The sequence below is a fragment of the Vanacampus margaritifer genome, chromosome 1, assembly GCF_051991255.1.
Source record: "Vanacampus margaritifer isolate UIUO_Vmar chromosome 1, RoL_Vmar_1.0, whole genome shotgun sequence".
Classification (NCBI taxonomy): domain Eukaryota; kingdom Metazoa; phylum Chordata; class Actinopteri; order Syngnathiformes; family Syngnathidae; genus Vanacampus; species Vanacampus margaritifer.
Genome location: NC_135432.1, coordinates 49203902 through 49227820, shown reverse-complemented (window position 1 = coordinate 49227820; position 23919 = coordinate 49203902). Strand labels below are relative to the sequence as shown.

Here is a 23919-nt window from a genome sequence, read left to right as displayed (position 1 = left end):
AGACGCCAGCTTTTCCGTCAGGCTTCATTTTGTACTGCGGCACCCAAACGGAGTCGGGTGTCACTTCAAAAGTTACCGGAGCAACGTCACATAAGCCCACATCTGTCGAGTCTGTGGACCAGAGTGCATAAGGCAAGGTTTTTAACATGTCACCAGCAAAGTCGCTATCGGACGTCTCTCTTCCATGATGCCGATCTAAAAGCTGATGCTCTAAGACAGACATTGGAGCAAACATGTCAGATTTAATCCAATAGGAATCAAGTGATTTTGAATACAGCAAATCCGAGTGTATTGAGCATTGCCAATCAGTTGCTTTTGTGCATGCGAGGACAAATGGACCCAGATCTTTCGCCGTGTGCTGGGATGACACCCTCAGTGATTTATGAGGATGGCATGCCGGCACAGATTTGTCAGGTGGTTCCGTCATTACATACCATTGAGCTTGTTCCTCAGTCAGATTCACAGAAAATGCAACACCGGGCCTACCCGCAATTCCCATGTGTCGCGAGTACAATGCATACAATCTGATACAACATCATATGTTCGGAGGTTACTAACCCAACGGGAGCATTTTGACCAAAAATTCTCAGCATCCCTCCAGCCGGAGGAATCAGTGTCAATCTTTGCCCAGTAGATCTCAGCCGAGACACAGGACATGGCGTGTTGAGGTATCACAGGCAACTGGGAGGAGACTTCAGAGGTAGTGGCTCTGCCGCAGTAGAAGGTATTTCCATCTGGGAATTTTAGCGAGAGTCCTTTCGATCCACACTGGATCAGTGGCGCAGTTTTTATGAGCAGTCCCATTAGATTCACAGGACAGTTGGGTGCATAGACAAACTCATGTAGGAAAGTTTGTGTATAACATTGAGTTTGTATAGGGCTCGTCAAATTCAGGACAGTTTTTTCTCCCTTGAATCCAACCAGCGAAATGCCATTTTCTGTGAGCTTGCATTCTGGCGGCAATGTCATTATGGTAGAATGTCGTGCTCCTGTGTCCACCATAAATGATAGAGTCGTGCCCCCTACCTTGATATCAAGCATTGGTTCTGCGAGAGCAGATTCAGGGCTCAGTCATTGCGGATATTGTCCACCAGTTGGCGGCAGGAACTCCTGGTTGGGAACAGAGGGATATTGTTGTTGTGGCGCTGACAAGCCACGTGTAGCACCACGCCCCCTCTGGTGAAAGAAGCCACGGCCTCTCCGCCTTCCACTTTGACGTCCTCTTTGCATACGCCGACCTCTGCCCCTGACACCTGATTCCTCCTGGCAAGTGTCTGCCCAGTGGCCTGGTCTTCCACAATTATAGCAACGATTCCGATCATATGATGCTCCATTCTGAAACATAATCAAATCTGATCCAACAGTATTAGGGGATGACATGTCCACAGAAGCCGAACTCACAAAGTCCTCCTCTTTTTTCTTCAAAGTTTGTAATTGTAGCATTGTCAATTGTAATTCAGTATTCTTACGTTTTTAATTTTTTGATTCGATATCTTTTGCATACCTTCTCAAATGATGTTTAAGATGACTCAACCACCTTACATGTTCGGCGCCTGGCAAGTCCGGATTGGCCTCCATAGCTTGCACAATTGGTTTTGGAGCTCCTTTTAGAATTGCAGACCGAAAAATTTGTGAATACAATACAGAATCGGTCAGCAAGTGTCCAGTCTTTAAAGAGAATTCGACAAGTGCCCGATCAATGAATGTAGCAGCGTCCTCATCAATTTTCTGAGTGAACAACAAATCCGAAATGACAATTTCTGGAATCGGAAATAATTCACCTAATACTTCAAAAAGTGACAAATAATTCTCACGTGTTAGCGCTTCACCATCCAGTAGAGAAGGCATCCCAGAATTAGACATTAAGACTTCAAGTTGAGACAAAGGACACGCCTGTGTTAACAATGCACGCACATCCCCCGATGTCAAAATCTGACCTATCACCTATCTCTGCAAAGACCTTAGCCAATTCTGCTCCCCTGCCTGCAATGGCGGCAGTCTTTGTAATAACACGCTCAGATCTGTAGGCAGAAATGGCTTATATATCGTAGCGGAATTTCCAGTGGCCGGATCAACTTTCGTCAACATGGGTGCCTGCAAACTTGTCTTAGAGCGAGTCACTATTTCATTAGAAGCACTTTCTAAAAGTCCGTCTGACATGCTGAGGTCACATGACCCAGAAACATTCTCCACCGCACATGTTAGCTTTGCCAATTTCCTATGTATATCTTCAATTTGATAGCTATTAGCAACAACAGATGCTTCTCCGGTCATTTCATGTTCCCGCTGTCGGAACAATTCCTCACGTTCGGCCCTCAAAGCACGATTTCGTTCAATCAATTCATCTCCAGCAGCCTTTTCAAAACGCTCCAGAATAGTACGCCATCTAGAACGAATAGACTGTGGAATCTCCGCATGCCGAGCCAATTCCAATCCGAAAGCTTTTGCCTTATTTAATCTGTCCTCCGGATCTCTCATGGCTAATAATTTATCCAAATGCAATTCCATCCGCTTCACCGAAGCATTTACGCCAGCAGCTAACGCACTAGCAGCCTTTACAACGGAGTCGCCAGTTAGCGTCTCGTCACAATTCCTCGAATCCCATTTTACATCGAGATTACCACCATTTACTGTCAACATAGGTGCCTGCAAATCCTGCAGCATCTGAATAGCCGTACTATACGGTGATTCAGTAAACGGGTTCTTAGGGCCAAATCCATCACTTGCACTGGCTTCAGCATAAGATGGCGGAGATTTTAACCTAGCATTAGCCACGCGGTCATCAACCACGTTTCCGTTAGCCAAGTCGTGGCTAGCGGACTCGCTCAACACAGCTTTACGAGCAACTTTCACACAGCTGCCCAAAGCAAGCATTCTAGCGTTAACCAACATTTGGTCCACGACCTTATATTGTCGTCTAACTTTTCTTCCATTCGAAGAAAATATAGATGTGTTTTTCACGAAGTTAATCAGCGTCTGGCGCTGTTTTACACAAGCAAGTTCCACGGACTTCATCAATGCAATCAAACACACCGCAGATTTCAACAGTGGGAACCAACCACTATCACAATTAGTGCGCATCCATTCATTTAAAAGAGTTTTCAACTTACGCCGCCGCCGTGGTGGAAATGCGTCAAGCATCACGATCGTTGCCGTCTTGACTTGGCCGTCTAGCGACAAATTCCGACTAGCCGGAAGTGTATGTAAATCAAACCATCCTTAGTTACGGTCAAAAATTTTCGTCCATAATATGTAGTAATTTGTCGTTTTAATATTTATAAAGTCAAAGTACTACAATACAACAGATCAAAACTATTCTCATTAATCCCCCCCCCAAAAAATAATTATTATATATTTTTTCTTCAGAAAAATAAAAACAAAAAGAAAAAGAAAAAATGAAACAGAAATTAAATATTGTTTGCGCGACTTAAGAAATATATCCAGGATCTTCACGGGCGGCTTAATTCAACACAGCCTCTCTACCGAGGAATTATATCACACGGGCGGCTTAATTCACAGCCCTCTCCTTCGTGGAATTATATCAACACGGGCGTCTTAATTCACAGCCCCTCAACCGTGGAATTATATCAACACGGGCGGCTTAATTCAACAAAAAAAATTAAAATAGCCTTTCCACCGCGGAATTAAATCATATGCCGTTTTGAACGGCGGAGCGCTCCTACTTGACGTCACTTCCGTATACAACGGGCATCACTTTCTATGCATAGTTCAATGTCGTAGTAATTTTCAAAATCGAGGACTTTCGCGTCCCTCCGTAACAAATACGACTTTAAACCCACTAACTTGTTCACACAGATCTCAAATACAATTTGGTACAGACATAATGCAGCTTTGAGTGATCCCAAACAAACAGAATTTCTCTACGTGGATAATTGTCCACTCAACTTGTTAATATTTGCGCCTTAGAAATTCAGTGCCCAGGATCATCACAGCTGTCGCAAAAAACGTCCCAATTTGTCGCCGTCGGAGGTCACCATTTTGAAGGTATTATTTGATTACTATATTAAGTGTAATCTTTGCATGTTCAAAATAATTGCATTGAGATCCCTGAAGAAGTTTTCTTTGCAAAGATTTATTTAAGAGCTCTTAAAGACACAGGAGAATGGCTTACATTCAAAGGTGATGTTAAGCCTCGAGTGTGTCAAATATGAAAACACCCACTCTTTTTATCCATGAAGAAGCTTCCTCTCCCACTCACAGGCTGCACAAAGGGTTAGCAATTATAATAAGCAGACATGTGATATACCGACATGTTTACTCCAGTTCTCCTACCAGCCCGGAAATATGATGTAGACAGGTAATGATCTTGGACCTTCAGTTTTTACGACATAATGAGTAATGGCATGAGAACTTGCCTCCCTTTAAGACACACATTTTTATCTCCAGGAGAACTTCTACATTCTTTCTTATCTTCATGAGAACTGGAAGGGAGTAAAAGTTCCAATATATTTCACAACAACATTATCACAGTTGATCTTCTTTTAACTACACAGTTTATATGGCATCTATATACTTATAAGTAAATTCATAAACAGTAAAAATATAAATTGAAAATGTTAAATGTCTTCAAAGGGAAAAGAGTACATGATCATTGTAGATCAGGGGTGGGCACACTCGGTCCTTGAGGGCTGGAGTCCTCCAGGTTTTGGATATTTCTCTTCTCCAACACAGCTGATATATCATCAGCTCATCAGCAAGCATTGCAAAACCCTGATAACGATCCTGTTGATTGGAATCAGCTTGTGTTGGAAAAGGAAAACCTGCAGGACTTCGGCCCTCCAGGACCGAGTTTGCCCACCTCTGTTTTCGACTATTACAGCTGCTATTTTGAATTGGATAAGCTTCATTCCACCACGTCAGGTTCAGTCATAAACAAAATGAAAGCTGTGTTTGCACGCCACGGTGTTCCTGAAAAAAATATCTATGGACCTCAGTACAGCTCACAGGACTTTGCAGCTTCATGGGACTTTGAGCATGTTACAACAAGCCCCTATTACCCACAGAGTAATGGATTTGCAAAGAGAACAGTCAGAACTGCCAAATCAATACTGGACAAAGCTCACACTCAGAAAACGGAGCCATACTTGTCCATCTAAGAGCACCGTATTACACCTGTGGATGGATTCAAGTCTCCTGCGCAGCTTCTTATGAGCCGACGCCTGTGTTCTGTACTCCCAATCACTAACAAACAGGCTACTCAAAAGCTATACAACGACCAAGGAGCCAAGCCATTATCTACACTGCAGCCTGGAAATAACATAAGGTACCAACAAGCGACTGGAACATGGAAACCAGCTGTCATCCTCCAACCAGCTAAAACGGAATGCTCATACCTCATCTGGTGAAGGACAGACACTCCGCTGCAACTGACGACACTTAACAAGCACCCAGAACCAACCACCAACCGCTGATCCTACGTGTGGCCAACCCGCAACTCCACAGCAACCTCTACTGGAACCAGGGACTAGCGCGCCACACACCAATGATGACATGTTGCCAACTACTCGATCAGGTCGTGTTGTTAAACCTAGAACTATTCTGGACCTGTGATTGTAAAGGGTGTAGGCGGATCGCTGCCCTCTGTGACATACTCACGTTAATCGTTGCACATTGTTTACCATATTAGTATCAGTCCCAGGAATTCTACCGACCGCTTCCCCCACCCCCCAAGCATATCAAGGCCCCGCGAAGCTGGGCCAAGAACACCGCCATGGAGCATCCCAGGGTCGCTGGTTCGTCCTCACGCCTGGGGCCGAATTCCAGGAATTCAACCCCCAAGCCCGGCCCAATTCCAGTAATCTCACCCCCAAGCAGCAATCCGCCAAACACCAAACAACAGGTGCTCGGGCGCTGGGAGTGAGCGGTGCCTGGTGTCCAGTTCCAGGATTTCTCCTGGTAAATTGAATTCAAATCCTATGATTAAATAGTGGGTTGGATCAAGTTCCAGGAATTGGACCTCGAATGTGGAAATATGCAAGACATTGCGCCAATGTATTTTCTATTCAAACATGTATTTTATTAGAAAGAAACGAGCAATTTGAGTATTATAATCAAACTTTATTTTAGACATAGTTGACTAAAACAAACATTCAACATGAGAAATATGAACATAATACATATATACAATTATTTACATACAACACATATACTGCATACAGAAACACAATAATTGTGGTTATTTGTTGTAATTATTCACCCGTGTCCATCCCAATGTCAGTGCTGACAGCATCAACTATTTTTTTATATTCCAGTCTTTGTTTAACAGATGGGTGCCCTTGTCTTCCCTTTTTCCAGCTGGACAGTTTAGATAAAGCATAATTTATGTGGTGTTTTGTCACCCTGACTTTTGGTAGGTTTGAAATGGCGACAAAGTTGAGGAAGACCTCCACGTCCAGAATGACGTGTTATTGGCAGACGTCCGCCCCAGACATGTGACGTCCTTTGGTTGTCTGCAAATCAGGACCTGCGAGACCACAAGATCACGGGTTTCACACTGCGTTCACAGAGTTGAGTTCACGTGATAACAACCGTGTGGATAGATATGCTTTTTGGACATTATTTCAAGGATTTTCATATACACAGCAGAGAGAATAGGTTATTATATCTGCCTCGGGTGCTTCATGATAAACACAATTCTGATAGACATATCTAATCTAGTTCATGTGCTGCTCTTTATTTTTTATATCCATTCATATTGTTGTTCTCTGCAACTGTTAAGGGTCATTTTAAAATAATGTCTAGAAAATTTTGTTTAGGTTTTACGGGTTAAATATGTATACAAAAATGAGGTCTATAAAATCATAATGTTATTGTGAAAATCCCTTCAACAATGAGGCTTGGTGTTTTTGTCTTGTGAGTTTTGGTTTGACTAGCACCTGAAAAACAATGACCAAATGTACTGTCGGAGAAACAGTGATTAAGTGGGGACACGATGAGTGAATACTCAGCTAACCGTCTTATCAATATTTAACGTCTTTAAATGAATGATTGAGATCTTTTCTTTGCTTAATGCTTGATGTCTGTTCCCACTCTAAATAGGGGCAACTGGGTGAACATAAAATGGAAAAAGATGATATATTTTTAGTGTTCTGTACAAGTTGCCTACATCGGTGGGGTCAAGTTAACATGAAGGTAAGGGGAGGGTGAAAAGAACAAACTAAGTGATTTCAACTATATGTGCTCAACTTTATGTCAGCTTGTCAGAGCCTGAAGCTCCGCCCATTGTTTTATTAACTGTGTGTCTAAGTCCATGATCGAGAGGCTAAAGCTTGTCCAGCAGCTGCAGCTGTCATCTCTCAGGCCCTCCTGTTCTTCGGAAAACACGTTGACTGTGAAAATGGACACAGCTGGGAAGGTAAGTGATATAGCCATGAATATTGCTTGCGTATTTCACCACATTAATACGAATGAATATCATGCCAAATGAGCTCCCGTGGTGAGAGTGATGATTTTTCAGTAATCCTATCTGAGTTCTATGATGTACTGTATTTAACAATTTATTGACACACACAGGGGAAGCATGCTACCAGCATGTAGCCGCATTATATAAGTGTTATTGCTTGTAAAAGACAACTCCAAAGGTCTGTTTTGACCTTTGGAACTGCCTTATCGGCCTGCGACCAAGCAGCTGCTAATGTCTATTGTAGTTTATAGAGCCTACTGTCCAAGGTTATTTTAGTTAACGAAAAAATAAAAAATAAAATTCAAAAAGTTATTTAGTTAACGAAATAAAATAAAAACGAAAATGCTTTTTAAAAAACGAAAAATATCAAACAACATTTTGTGTTTTCAAAACTAACAAACTATTACTATAGCAAAAAACTTCCTTCGTTTTAGTCTTTGGTGAATAATTTAATGCATGAGCCTTTAGGGATGATTTTAAATGTGATTTTAAGTATATTTATTTAACTGGAAGTGATGTCATCTAGACAGCCGCCAATAGAAGAGCACCTTTAGATGACGTCGCTCCTCGGCCACAATTTTGCATGCTTGACTTTTGGCTCCAACGGCTTGGCTCGCCTGCTTTTTATTTAACTCAGTAGGAATGCAACGCTAGGTAAGAAATGTACGGTGGCCCTGAAGTGCAAAATGCAAAAACAAAAAAGTACACAAAATACAAAACAAAACAACAAAACGGAATCGCAAACAAAACAAAAAACACAAACATAAAATATGAAACAAAACAACAAAAAGTAATCGCAAACAAATCAAAAAAGGCAAACACAAATACAATACAAAAAAAACAATAAGTAATCATAAACAAAAATTAAAAAAACACAAAATATGAAACAAAACAAAAAAAAGTAACCGCAAACACAAGTTTTACCTTTGTGTTACGAGGTATATTGTCCCCTGGTGTGAGCGTAGCATCTCGTCCCAGAGACCCAGCCAGCGACAAGCTTTTGAATCAGCCCCGGTGTAAGGAGAAGAGACGGCATTGACTACAAAACTGATATAGGTCGTGCGCTGTGAATTCCGGCAAAGTCGGCGATTTGATCAACTTGGTAAAAACAGCAGGCAACAGAAGGTAAGGGGCTGTTTTCAAATTAGCGATCTCCAACTTAAGTAAATATCGCGCTCTATGAGTCCTGACTAAATGTGCCAATTTGACTGACAGGCGAATTTCGGTTGAAGTAGTAGATTCCATGGCTCTATGTGCAATAATAACTTTTAATTTGTAAAATAACAGTCACTAAGTCACTAAGTCACTCCGGGTCACGTCCACTTCCATTCAACAATCATTTCCTTCCGCCGTCCACCATAGGGCAGCCATAGGGCAGTCACGTGACGTCAGTGCAAATGGTCAATAGCTTTTATTGTATATGTTATTTTGTGTTTGTAGATTTGTGTTTCTGCTTACGTTTGTGTTTTTTTTATTTGTGTTTACGATTCTTTTTTCCCCCTTTCTTTGTTTGTGTTATTGATTTGTATTTGTGATTACATTTTGTTTTTGCGATTACCTTTTTGTTTCGTTTTTTGTGTTTGTGATTTTTTAAATTTGCTGTTGTGTTTCATTTGTGTTTTTGTGATTTTTATTTGGTTTGTGTTTTTTGGTTTGCAGATGTGTTCACTTTTTTGTTTTTGCCTTTTGCACTTCAGGGCCACCGTAGAAATTTGTTACTTTTTCATTTTACCATGGTGTTTATAAATATTGCGCACAAGAAATACACTTAAAAAAAGAAAACTGATACTGAAACGAACTAAAACTAAGACTTTTTTAAAATAACTAAAACAAATAAAAACTAACAAAACCACCCTCAAAACTAACAAAATTTAAAAAAATTAAACTCAAAACAAAATAAAAACTAACTAAAATGAAAATTCCCAAACTATAATAACCCTGCTACTGATGAAAGCAGGTGGCTTTGTTTTTACTGTGGGCCTGTCACTTACCACGTTGTCAGTCACAAATTACATAGAGTATAATACGGCAGCAACATTTAAAAAAATATATATATATTTCATAAATAATAATTGTAATCTTTTCAAGACAAACAGGCAGGGCTTGACATTACTTTCTTTGCTCACCAGTCACTGAGTGAGGATAGTGGTTTGCCACATTTACGTCACCCAGCCATTTAAATAGCCACAAATGTTTGGGTGATAATAGGCGTTATGAACCAACTTTCAGTAAATCAGGCAAAACTACTTCCTTCCGGTAACTGTAAAACAACTGTAGAAATATTCAAGAACATTGTGTTTTTTGTTTTACAAAAGATGTCTTCAAGAGTTAACAAAGATGACCATAGCCAATGTCTCAGCTCCGCGTTAATGATAGTGCTGTCACTACCGAATATTTTTATCGACTAATCTGGTTCATTTTAATTTAGCTTTTTTTCCCCCCCCTGATAACTGTTTATTAACCAGTGATTAGTGTTTTTTTTTTTTTATTATTATTATTTATTTATTTTACTTCGTATTGATATAGTATTTAAAAAAAAAGGGAGATTGATGTTGTACTATGTTACCACACTGGTCATTGTTTTCCAAAGTAAAACCAAATGTTTGCAAATGTCTTACTTTGATTAAACACAGAAGATAATCAGTCTTCTTTTATGAAGGACTACAAAAATCAGTGAACAATTACTGTTGATATGCTGAAATCAGAGGATTTGGGCAATTTAAAATGAAATAATGGCTTCAAACGATTACTCGATGATTAAAATAGCTGTTGATTATTTTACTTGATTGATTGATTTACTTTAGTAATTAACCGATTACTCGACAAATAATCGGTTAATTTTGACAGCCCTAATACACACATATTTAACTTATTTTCCTAAGGAACAAGCAATTGAGATTTTTTTTTTTTAGCAAGTTCAGGTTCAAAGTAACCCAAGTCATTGCTCATGTTGTAATTTTTTTTGTCTAATTATCTGCTCTCAAGGTCATCAGGTGTAAAGCAGCAGTGGCCTGGGAACCACATAAGCCTTTGACGATCGAGGAGATTGAGGTCGAGCCACCGCAGGCCAACGAGGTCCGCGTCAAGGTGAGAAAAGGGAATTCCACATTATTTGTTTGTATTGCACAACTAATCATAACATACACTACTCAAATACTGTTTCAGGTTTTTGGCTTTCAGGTAAAAATTGTGGATGAACCCCATATGCACTAAAATCTCCTATAACAGGTGGACCTAATTTGACCATCTTAACGCACGTAAAACTGTTCAATGTGTCAGGGCTTTTTGCACAAATGACTGTTCGCTAACAGGGACCTGACTAGCAAATTTCACAACAGGTGATTCATAAATCGACCACTACATTTCCAAGGATGTATCTTTTTTACGCCTTTCTGTGGCCGTTTCAGTCAACATGTAAGACAAAAACTCACATCGTGTGTGGCACATGGAGGACAATATAACATGACAGGACTCAACAATTATTAACTCATTGACTCGCAGCCAGTTTCAGTGAAGGAACCCCCTTCGCTCCCGACTGTTTTACTGGATTTTGACTGATTTTGCAAGGTGCACAGCATATTGTGTTCTATTGCTATAAAAACAGGGAACCTGTAGTTGTTTGCAATTAGCATTAGCATGTAGCTAAGTTTCATCATTATTCACAAACCTGTTGAAAACACTAGTTACAACATGGCCCTGGCTGATCTCTTATACTCTGCTGCTACCTGCTTGCCGTGTTTGTAATAACTACCATTGTTTCAAGCATTCTCTTCAGTTCAGAGAATGCATCAAATGATTCTGTATGCTCTAGCATAACCCCCCCGCCCCCTCCCATAAATTTCTTTTATAAATATGTTTTGAGGGAGTGAAGGACAAAGTATTAAAAAACATATTTATTTGTCTTTGGGTTTGTATGAGTTAATTATGTCGTTGGAGGAATGCCAGAGACTCAAAATAGATCAAATTAACTCTGTCCATTTTCTGCTGCTGATTCTCTTCGGGGTCATAGGTGAGCTGGCCTGGAACTTATTCCAGCTGTCTTTGGGTGAAAGGTGAACTACACCCTGGGCTCAGTGATGTAAGACATTAGGTAAGGCATTTATAGTTGTAAACCACATTTCAGGCAAGGAATTTCAAGGTCCTTTTTTACACATGGCATAAAAGGCGTCAAAATAATATGAAAATTATAATGTGCTAATTTAACTAAGTTCTATTTAAAATAACATTAAAGAAAGACTTTTGAAGGAAATAAAATGAAAATGTCAAAATATTCATATAAAACCAATTATATAAGACAGATTAAGAAAAGTTACAGTGCAGAGTGAGTTAAAATTTTATCTACTAAAAGTCATCGGTGAATGGAAATCTTTAGTCTTCATTTGAAAGAAATGAGAGTTTGAGAAAATCCTTTGAGTTTGTCCTAGACATTTGGTGTATACAAAGTGAACACTGCCTCCCTCCCTATGTTTACTTGTAACTCGGATTACAGCAAGCAGATCTGTCCCAAGATGACCTGGAAGTTCCGGATGGTTCAAATGTTAGGGACAAATCAAACGTGTAGTTGGCCACTAAACTTGTGGGCTTGTGAAGCCCTTTGAGACTTTTTTTTGTGTGAATGAGGGCTGTAGAAAGCAAGTGGACTCGACTAAACCATTCTGGACTGTTTACATTGACACCAACAGATAAAAACAAAACTTGAGCAGCTAAATTCTCAATCATCGTTTGGTATGCCAACTGCATCGAGAATAACAAAAATGCTCTAAGAAGAGTCACAACTGACTGACTGACTGACTGACTGAAGAATAATCGGACTCCTCCAACATAATGTTTTGTTTTGTTTTTTTTACTAAGACTACATTAAATGAATGTGTTACTCGCACCAAGCACTCAATCAAGTGTTTTTACGTTGTTCTCTTTGGAGCAGATGGTGGCAACAGGCGTCTGCCGTACTGACCTCTTCTACCTTTATGAAACCAACAATAAAGACCTCTTCCCAATGGTGCTCGGTCATGAGGGAGCAGGCATTGTTGAGAGTGTCGGTCCTGGAGTCACCGAATTTCAGACAGGTCAGTTTGTAAGCATCTCAGAATGCACATTTATTCCAAAACATGAGGTAATTTGATACTGCACTTATGTTTGTGTGTTTGCTAGGGATGTAACTGTACCCAAACGTCACGATAGGATAATTATGACAATATGAATCTCACGGTATGATAATGATCACAATATTGTGGCGGCGTTATACAGTGGTACCTTGGAGGTTGAACATAATTCGTTCCTGCGAAGTGTTCAAAGTCTGAATTGTTCAACCTCCGAAAAAAAAATTCCTTTAGAAAATAATGTAAATGCAATTAATCTCTTCCCAAGCTCTAAAAACCGAAAATTCCTATTTTAATTTATATTTATGTTTTTTACATTTACATCCTGTACAGTATTTAAACAATAAAAAAAAGACCTTACCTTTTTTGTTGTGGTGTGATGGCATCAGTGGATGATAAATGCTATGTGAATGCTTGCTTTAGTTCAGTGCTGAGTTTGTGTATTTTACATTGGGCTTATTGTTAAGACTACTAAGCGGTCCTTGCGTGCGTTGTTTAACGTTAGGCACGTTGTTGAACTGCTAAAAAGGGTCCTCGTGCCAGTATTTACAGAAGTAGTCACGGTAATCTCCTTCCTAATTCCACTGTATGTTTATCTTTGCTGGCACTGTTGTCTTTCTTTGGGCCCATGGCGAAGAAAATTGACGCGAGTATGGATCACCTCCGGGAGTATTCACGATCTGAGTAGAAATGAGCAGTGTATCGTCTTAACTACTGCAACATGAGCATTCGGCATTGCTCGACTTAGCTCGGCTTCCTGTTTTCAAAGTATGTTTGGTTTAGCTTGCTTTGCTAGGGTGTTCAAACTCCGAAAATTAGTTCAAAATCCGAGGCATTTTTTACTCCGATTTTTTGGGTTGAAGTCCGATTTGTACGAGTTCCCAGACGTTCAAACTCCGAGGTTCCACTGTATAGAAAAAGCTCACAATACTGTCTAAAAACTCATGATATTGTGAAAAAGAAACAGGCTTGGCCAGTCCTTTTATTGGCTCTGTGGCGCAAAGTATCAACTGAAGTGGGCGAAATGTAATTTCTTTTGATGGAGATGTTGAAAAAAATATTTGCTGGTATGACGGATCTATGGGAGTGATAACCGCTGCAGTATGTCCAGTTAGAACATAAATTAACATAGAACATAGAGCAATAATCAGACTAGATTTTTTCTTTGGACCTTTTTCGTTTGCTTGTACAAATAAACTAAATGAGCAATTGCATGAAAATGTCTCAGCTATACAATGCTAACTACCAGGTCATGATAATACACTCTAAAAAGAGAATTGTTGAATCAATTTAAGATGAAACAGAGAATTGTTGACCAACTTAATAAAGTTGCTTCAAGTGGTAACACTATTGAATTAAGTTAATCTAAATTTAGTTAATTAGATTTGAATTAAGTTAATCTAAACTTAATTAATTAAATTAAGTGAATATATTAAGTTTAATTAATTATGAGTTCTTTAAATTTAATATATTCACTTTGGATTAACTTAATTCTATCGTGTGTTACCACTTGAGGTAATTTTATTAAATTGGTCAACAATTCTCTGTTTAATCTTTATTTGGTTCAACAATTCTCTTTTAAGAGTGTACATCTAATTTAAATAGTACCAGGTAACATTAACCTCAATGTAGATAAACGACCTACAATCACTGATAACACTTAATATTGATGCACTTACTTGCGAATGAATGAATGCACATTGTGAATCGAGTCCATTTGTGGAGGAACTCAGAAGTGTTACATTCCCCTTCATTTGACCATTATCGTGGGTCTTAAATATAGGAGGCCAAACCATGCCTAATTAAAATTAAACTGCACTAACAAACTAACCACAAGATGGTGATGGAACTGCGCAAATGGAATACAACCTCTTTTAAAATCATTACATGACAACGATGGTATCGTGGCAATTTTAAAGTCGTTATCGTTACATCCCGAGCGTTTGCATCACTTGAGCATTGTTTTTGTCTTGTAGGAGACAAAGTTATCCCGCTGATCATTTCCCAGTGTAGAGAGTGTCGCTACTGTAAGAGTCCCAAGACTAACCAGTGTGAAAAAGCATGGTGAGGATGTTATTGATTTTTGCCTCTTGGGTGTCTTTCCCTCCCTTTCCGAAAACTAAGTTGGTAATTCGTACTTCTTAACATATCAATCTCTCATTGACCCATCCTCTCCAAGGGCTTGCACGTTTGCTGTCAAAACAGTGGGCTTTTCCTCAGTGGCTCTCACAAAGACGGGGTTGTGAGTTAACACTGGATGATAACCCAATTCCCTCCAATCCCCACTCATCGTCTTAATCATCCTTCTTATTTCTCCTACCTGGCTTTTATTGCCTATTGTGAGGCTTTACCTTCTCCAATAAGCCCGTTTAGTCTGCCTTACTGTTTTCCTAACCACTGTTTGAGCTTGTTTGTACTTCATTAGTGCCCGGAAATGACATGTTCTTTTAACCACTTTAACCCTATAAAGCCGGAAATATATGAGAGAAAATTCTGATTCTTTGTATATAGCATATTTATTGGTCCTTTTGAACAAACAAACACGATAATTTAGGAAAATCAGCTTCCACATATGACTTTTGATTTGTGTCATATTTGATACATCCGGTCACAATGCTTTAAAGTCGTACATCTATAAATGTCAAAAATATAATAATAGACAGACATAATAAACATATTAGTATTTCCAAAAATTAGAAAGAACATTTCCCACTATTAATAAGTATAGGTGTCTCTCTCTTCTCGATTGGGGCGATTTTGCAAGGTCGCTGGAAAAGCCATCAGCTGGGAGATACTGCCCTCTAATGGATTTTCCGCGCAATGCATGTGTCAGATCATATACGTCAGGGTTTCAATGGGAAAAAAATATTATACTCATGAAATAGAGGAATCAAAATGTTTGGCATCATAGGGTTAAATGCTTTATTTCTAATTATCACTGCCTCTGTACATTTGTCAACCCACCACGGCACTGTTCTAATGTTTCCTTTTCCCTTACTTTTAGGTTTGGTCTGCTTTATTTTGCTATTCAACACTTCATGTGTCTCAACGTGAATCAAGTATGGCTAGACTCACACTGCAGGCAAATGCGACCCAAATCAGATTTTTATTTTATTTTTTTCCAAATATGACCTGTATCTGATTTTGTTTTTGTTTTTCCCAATCTGACCTGGGTCACTTTCACATGTGATACTAGATCTGGCACGTGTCCGAATTTTTGCAATGCGACCTGAACGGCCAGGTCACATATATCCGACCTACACATCATCAAGGTGGATTAAGACACCTAATCCATTTCTTAATAACAACATCATGAAATAATAATATACAAAAAATAATATACATAATGTTATAAAATTGTGGCATTAACAAAAGAGAGGCATTTCACATATTTCAGGATGAAAACCATTATTTATTTAAAAAAATAACCTTTATTTCCAATACATTAACTTCACTACAATGTAACATTTTAAAAATATGACGACAACATAAAGTACCCTATCTATCTAGACGCACAGCACGATCTTGACCACTTTTCAATGTACACTCCCTCCTTGTGAAAGATTTGCGTGGCAATGTAAAATGACCTGTTCCCATATTTGGATGTGCTGACATAGCAGCCTACCAGGAAGTAAAAATGGGATTTTGTCCCTGGTTAGACTGCACCTCGACAAAATGTATGATTCATTAGTCAGGTTTCCATCCAAATGTTTTGAAATTTTTAAGCAAATTTACTGAAAATGCGCAAAACGGACATGCGACTTATGCCTATTTCCATCGTTTTTTCTTTTGCAAATATTGAGGGGACTCCGCTGCTGTAGGTGGCGATATAGACTATAGAGACGTGATCCACCAATAATTTAAAAGAAGAAGAAGAAAAACAGGACGTGACTGTGCCGTGCGATGATGTCCTATGAATTTTTTTTTTGTAATTTTTGATAAACCGTAGCGTTTCTTTTCTCTTTTCCCTCTAAAATTGCAATCTAATATTCACTTCTTTAATTAATTCCAAAAAGATTTCTGTTTCGTCATCCCCCCAAGCATACCTTATTTTATCGTCCGCCATTGCTGTGACTACAAACGTACGTGTGACGTAATATCTGGTCAAAACGTGCAACATGTAACCCGTCTTGCCAGCGTTTATTTGCAAAACCTGTTTCCATAGCCAAATTTTGCATTTTACTTTTTTCGATATGCTTCAAAATCCACCCCCTCCTTCTTTTCCTTTTGGCTTTTCCCTTCAGGGTTCCATTTAGTTTTATATTTGCATTTCTTGAAAATTCAAATAAAAATGGGTGGATGGAAAGCCCTCTATTTTTACAAAAGAAAGACGTGACTTTGCTCATTTTAAGGATGAAGAGGACACGAGCAGCAGAGAAAAGCTGTTGGCTGTGCGGAACCGTGGATAGTTTACTCATGTCATTACTTAAATGAATCCACCAGAAATAACAAAATCACTCATCCACCCAGCTCTTCTCCAACTGGAGCTGCTTGTCTGATGCCACCATGGCAGAAGTCCTGATGCCATTTCGTGGCCCTCGCCCCTGACCACATACACAATGAAACGGTTTCATGACGGTGCACTGCACCAATGTGAAAAGAGCTTAACTGTGTGACACACACAGATAGAAATTTGCGTTTGCGCCATTGCTATGTTCACTGTATGCCAAAATGTGATAGACCACAGAACGGTTGACTTGCATTGAAGCCTCCATCCATCCATCCTCAAGCACCTCTCGTGATTGTGATGCTGTAAGAAAGCAACAGCACTCCATGTGGCCCTGGCCACATGAAACGTGATATTAATCACATCTCAGGTGACATTTACGTAATTACAACATAGCACCCCTCGATGCAAGAGCATGCAGTGGCCATCTTACGGGTCCTGTCCTGCTTCTGCCTAGCAAACTCCGCAAATTACAACTCCCCTGATGTGCAGTGTCCTTTATGTCACAGCTTTCATCTCATGCTAATGAATAGAAGACTCAACTTGGAAAATTTGACTGGATTTCAATTAAATCATACGTGAAACCAGAGGCTATGATGCTATGAGCAAGTCTGAGTCCGAGGTCCAACTGAGAGTCCAATCAACATGACAAGATTTGTGTTGGTTATAACTATACAGTAAATTTGGTAGAGTAAATGTTACTCTAAAAAGAATATATTCGGTCTCAATCTAAACAGAGTAAACTTTTACACTTGGAAGAGATTAAAATACTAAAAAAATGGAAGACAACCACTGTACCATTTGAACTATGCTCGCCTTAATGTTCGTGTTAACATATTGCTGATGTGTCCCAAAGGAAATCAAAAATGGAGATAACATGGATTCCACCTGACACCTGCGATATATTGACATCGAGCCAGGGCCGGCCCTAGGTGATTTGGTGCCATAGGCGAAAGTGTAGATTGAACTTTAATTAAACCCTGCTTTGTGTGAACACACTGTAAGAGCTAGAATACAAATAAACAAAAATTACCGTTAATAACTCAAACGGTATGTTTTGTGTATCCTTTTACCGTATTTAAGCCATATACTAGGGAGACCATATTCCTATTTCCAATAAAAGAGGACACTTGCCCCGGCCTTGAAATTGTGGTACCAATCGCAGTTACACAGTTTACTTCACCTCCTATTAGTCACACAATGCCAACCGGACATTTTCATGACTTTACAACACCCCCGGACGCCCCAACAGGGTGTAAGAAAATGGTCTGTCCTCCCACACATTTGGTCACCCTACCATATACTATAAATGAATTGCTTTAAATTATTACCTTTTGCAGCCTTGACAATCTCTTGAGTACAATTTATATTGTAAATAAACGTTTTAACCTTGCCTGTTGCCTTTATAAATACCTTAAAACAAAAATAAACCATACAGAAATACAGATTCTTAGTCAATAAAACAGAATCTTGAGCAATAGCATTGCTAAATATTTACCAAGGTGCATTAGCACACTCTAGTGGACGAAAACGGTAACGTTTTACTAAACAATAAATTACAGAATGAACATGAAATTAGTTAAACAATGAAACATTGCTCCAATATGAACCTAGTTCCCTTCTCAGCCAGGTGCTAAAGAATCGTTCATTGAATTAGTTGTAAACTTCAGTTTTCTCTGATTTCCTGTAGCGCGCACACGTCTTCTCTGCACTTGGAAGACGGCGCTACTAATGGCATGGCAGTGCGTCGTTTACTTACGTCAGTTCCTACCGGTTTATGAGACCTTTTCCTGTATCCTTTAAAATAAAAGCATCAACTATATTATAATAGCACAATAAAACAACGCAATTCTGCAATATAAAAATGCAAAAACAAAAATAATAGCAGGGTCATTTACATATTTTATTTGAGAAAACCTGAGTGGGAAAATATTTTTTTTGCCCTGCAATTTGGCGGCCCCTCCACTAGATGGCACCTTAGGCGACCGCCTAGTTCGCCCTGCACCGAGCAAAAACAAGTGTTGCGTTTATATTTTTGTTGAGTATAGATTCAAGTCTAAGTGCTGTGTTTGAGCCAAGGCAATATTTGAATATTGACACCAACACTTCCATCTTGTCTAGGGATGTTGTTCCTCACAATGTGAGTCAAGCACCTACTTCCAAGTTAAACTGCAAGGGAAAGAAGTTGCTGCAGTTTATGGGAATCAGCACCTTCTCACAGTACAGTGTTGTTAACCAGATAGCTCTGGCCAAGATTGACCCTGCTGCACCTTTGGATAAAGTCTGTCTCCTTGGCTGTGGGATCTGCACAGGATTTGGAGCGGCAGTCAATAATGCTCAGGTATGATGAGACAAGGCAATCTCTAAGTACCTATTAACATTTTATCATTTGACATTTGTGGAAGAAAAGAACAGATGCAAAACTTTGGAAAAGAGTCACATTTGCATCGCATATCCGTTACAAACCTTAAATTTTAAAATCTTTAACCTTTAATAAGCCACCTTTAATTCATCAAATAAGTGGATTGATGGATGGGAAAGTAAACCCCCCAAAGTTCCATGCAGCCACGCTAGTCTAAATACAGTATTCTGGTTAACATTGCGTTAGTGAAATATGAGTTATGAAGCAAAATCCAGCCGTTTTTATCGACATCAGAAGGCGGCCATTTTGCCACTTGCTGTCGACTGAAGATGACATCACAGTTGCTCAGGGCTCAGGCAACGACCAACTTTAGAAAACAGGTGAGCTGTGATTGATCGTTGCCTAAACCCTGAGCAACTGTGATCAGATAGCAAAAAAAAAAACGTGAATGTGGTGACTGTTATATGGCATACGTCACTTCCCCTTTTCCCCATTCGTTACAAAGACAGAAGTCAATTTGACTGGCGTGAGCTAAAAAATGACGTAATACGCTTGTCCTTATGGGAAATGTGGTCTTCCTGCAGGCTTTTGTCTATAAGCAACATCAACTGAAAGTTTCTTAGTGTTACTTTAAGAAATGTTTATGGTTGACTTCCTCTTTAACACAATCATATTATCTTAAAACCTTTTGCATAACGAGCATAATTAATTACTTGCAAGCTCGAAGGATAATGCCTGCATTAACTTCAGATACCACTAGTTTAAAAGGGGGCACTACACTGTTTTTTTTTTAACTAATTGAGAATAAATCGTGAAAATATTGAGAAAATTAGTCTTAGCGACATTTTCTTTTTTCCAGGTGCAACCGGACTCTACTTGCGCTGTGTTTGGTTTAGGAGCTGTGGGCTTGGCTGCAATCATGGGCTGCAAATATGCAGGTGCCAAGAGAATTATCGCTGTGGACATCAACGCAGACAAGTTTGACAAAGCCAAGGAGTTTGGTGCCACCGACTTCGTAAACCCAAAAGATCACAACAAACCCGTCAGCAAAGTGATATCTGAGATGACGAATGGCGGCGTTGACTACTCGCTGGAATGTGTGGGGGATGTCAAACTCATGGTGAGCAACATTTTCTTCCAGAATGACATCAAACCAAACAATTTGCGACACAATCAGTGTCCTTTCCTGTCTAGCGTGCTGCCTTGGAGTCCTCCATCCCCGCCTGGGGGGTGAGTGTGATCGTTGGCTGGACCGATAAGGAAGATTTCTCTGCTCGTCCTAATGATCTAATTGGCGGGCGCACATGGAAGGGTTCCGTGTTTGGAGGTAAGCGAGCTGAGGGATTCTGCTGGGATCTCTGTCTATTGGGCTTTGGGACACAAATCATTTTACTTAACTCATTCACTCCCAGCCATTTTCACTGAAGCAACCCCCTTCCCAACCCAACCTCCCGGCTGTTGTACTGGATTTTGGCTGATTTGGCAAGGCCCACAGAACATTGTGTTCTATTGCTATAAAAACATGGGACCTACCAAAAGAAAGATTAGAGTCTCGTCTTTCATCAGAAAAAAGGATAGTTGTATCTGTTTCCGTTTTGCAGCAATTATCATTAGAATATAGCTAAGTTCCATCATTAATCACAAGCCTGTTTAAAACACTGAGGAAAAGAGCTCGTTGCAACATGGCCTTGGTTGATCTCTTATACTCTGCTGCCACCTGCTGGCCATTTGTGTAATAACTACCATTGCTTTAAAGCTGCATAAAAGCCTTCTGTATGCTCTAGCATAAAAAAATACATTAAAAAAAACAACCTATAAATATGTTTTGGGGAGTGCAGGACAAAGTATTAAAAACGTATTTATATGTTTTTGGGATTGAATTAGTTAAAAATGTGGATCTTACTGGAAGAAACAATATTGTTTCGTCTGCTAGATTAATGTTTTGGGAAGAAATACTCTGGCAGCTTCTTTTTTTTCCTGACACAATTTATTCTCTCTGGTATTTTTGTCATTCCTGAACCAGGCTTTAAGGGTAAGGACGGCGTGACTGAAATGGTTGTTGCCTACATGGACAAGAAAGTGAAATTGGATGAGTTCATCACTCACAACATGCCTTTGGAGCACATCAATGAAGCCATTGAACTGCTGAAGCAAGGCAAAAGGTATATAAAAATAAAAATAAAAGCACTCCCGTTATTAACGTATGATGCAGTAGTTGATGACTATTAAATCGATACTTTTCTTTTCCATCTTGTCTTTGTGTTCCACAGCATTCGAACAGTCCTGAGTGTTAGTCCGCAATAAATCAATTGTTCAAGGGATCAAGGAATTGTACTGCCATACCAGCACACCTTTTCATATTGTGTTGGATTCCATAACTCCTAAATAGCCTCTATATTTTCAATTGTTTGATACGTCAAGGCTTACCACTTCATGCTGAATCAGCACACTCCAGCCATATATTAATGAATGCAAATACGGGCTTTTAATCTTTTAACGACAACTCTTTATGCACGTTTTAAAACATGAGATTACATGAGATCAATCTTAGCATGTCAGAGCATCTGTGGAGAAAAATAAAGGAAAGAGATTGGTGACTTCTCAGTGTTCTGGTTTTGTTTTGTACCATATGCTCAAAGGTTTTCCTTCTCTACAGCAGTAACCATATTGTCTGACTGGGACAAAAAACAAAAGCAAAAAACAGGACCTGAAATTTTTGGCTCCTCATAATTAGCAAAGCAAAACGATGTGTTCCTCGAAGGAATGTATTTTATAATTATTCAAAATTATTGTGTTAGTATGTATGTATATGTAGTCTGTTTTTTCTCTCTTCAACTACTACATCAGACATGTCAAAAGTCTGGCCCGTGGTGAAATTTGATCTGGCCTGCAGCCTCTGTCATAAAATGAATAACATCTGGCCCGTAGTCCCGTTGACCAGCACATAAAATACACGCTCAATGCAACTTCACATTTACCCACAAGAGGGCGGCAGCACTCTGTCCAGCTCACTGATCTGTATGTATAACTGGATAGCTGATAGGCCAAGACTTTTGAAGCCGTGTGGTCGCCATATTTTTCCTCCCAAGAAACGTTTCTCTGCATACGATCCAATACATTTACAGTATCCAAATTGGAGAACATTTGAGACAGTACTTAATAGAAACAGCATGATTTATGATGTTTTAAATTTTGTTAAAAATAAAGAAGAGGATTTCAGACATTTTACAACTTGCTTTAAATACATCTATAAATTATATGTTTAATGTTTACAGGAGAAAACTTGTATTTTTTTAAAATTATTATTAAAGAATTATAACTGTAATTCAACAAAAGATGCCTCTGCCAAATCTAATATTGGGGTCTATGGAAATCAGCCATAAAAGAAAAAGGGGGTCTTCAAAGCAGCACATACCGTCCACTTGTTAAAAAAAAATAGTGACCACAATTACACTAATATAAAAATCGTAATAATTTTTTTTTTGTTTGTTTTATTAGGATCAAAACTACTTTTGAAGAAGATTACTTATTTCCCTGATTTTGAACTTTAAAAGTTCAGTGAACATTTATTTTCAACGATATTCTATCTTTCAAATGAAACGTGCGCTGGTGAATATTATTATTAGTAGTATTACATATTTCCCTGTTATTGAATAAAAATGTGAAGAGAACATTTAATTGCCAATGGTGATATTTCATTTTGTAATTGTAATTATCACTGGTGAATACTGTTACTTATTTCCCTGTTATTAAATCTAAAAGTTCAGCGAACATTTAATTGCCAGCGCTATGTCATGTTTCAAATGAACCCAATGGCATGTTTAAGAATTATTTGGCTTTGGGAAGTCATTTATTCATTGGGTGTCAGTATTATATGATTCTCCTAAAGCTACAGTTACTACTAATGTGATTATATCTCAGAGTTTTACTCTACAGAGAGGCACAAGACAGAAATGCCCATGGTCCCCTTTATTATTTGCGATATTTATTGAACCGCTTGCTTGCATTAGCTATACGCCAGGATAGAAGGATCCGAGGAATTCACTCCGGGGTAACAGAACATAAAATTAATCTATATGCTGATGATATTTTACTTTATTTAGAAGAATCTCGTTAGGGCAAATATCTAACTTAATAATTAAATTCTCACATTTATCAGATTATTTTATTAACTGGACAAAATCAACACTACTACCTATTACAGAAAATTCATGGAACCCTGCAAGCCAGGACCCACACTACTCTTTTCCAATAGGTAATTTAAAATACTTAGGCATAAAAATCTCACCTAAATTAACTGATTTAATTCATTTAAACTTCACTCCACTTCTGGATAGCATTTACGGTGACCTGGAGCGCTGGAATAATCTTCCTATTTCTCTAATAGGACAATTAGCCACCATTAAAATGAAAGTTTTACCCAAAATAAATTATTTTTTCTAAATGATTCCATTCAAACCTACGTCTAACTGGTTCCAGTCACTGGACTCGGCCGTTACAAACTTCTACTCCAATTAAAAAAAAAAAAAAAAAAAAGGAAGCAAAGATTAGTCTATCTACTCTTCAGAAAAGCAAATCCAAAGGAGGT

At 38.9% G+C, this 23919-nt stretch overlaps 1 protein-coding gene across 2 annotated transcripts; it reads left to right on the top strand.

Annotated features, from left to right (window-relative positions):
* The first annotated feature begins 7087 nt into the window (after nucleotides 1-7087).
* LOC144056110 (alcohol dehydrogenase 1-like) lies at nucleotides 7088-21928 on the top strand. 2 transcript variants are annotated; one of them, XM_077572588.1, is made up of 10 exons: nucleotides 7088-7152; nucleotides 7268-7375; nucleotides 10409-10510; nucleotides 12348-12489; nucleotides 14499-14586; nucleotides 19091-19310; nucleotides 20191-20451; nucleotides 20526-20658; nucleotides 21355-21493; nucleotides 21602-21928. In XM_077572588.1, the coding sequence occupies exons 1-10, from the start codon at nucleotides 7147-7149 to the stop codon at nucleotides 21633-21635; spliced, it is 1233 nt and encodes a 410-aa protein (XP_077428714.1). In that variant the 5' UTR covers nucleotides 7088-7146; the 3' UTR covers nucleotides 21636-21928. The 2 variants fall into 2 exon arrangements, with proteins under 2 accessions (XP_077428714.1, XP_077428800.1); XM_077572674.1 differs by lacking the exons at nucleotides 7088-7152; nucleotides 7268-7375 and adding an exon at nucleotides 11433-11513 and having other exon boundaries at nucleotides 10455-10510.
* Nucleotides 21929-23919: the final 1991 nt, after the last annotated feature.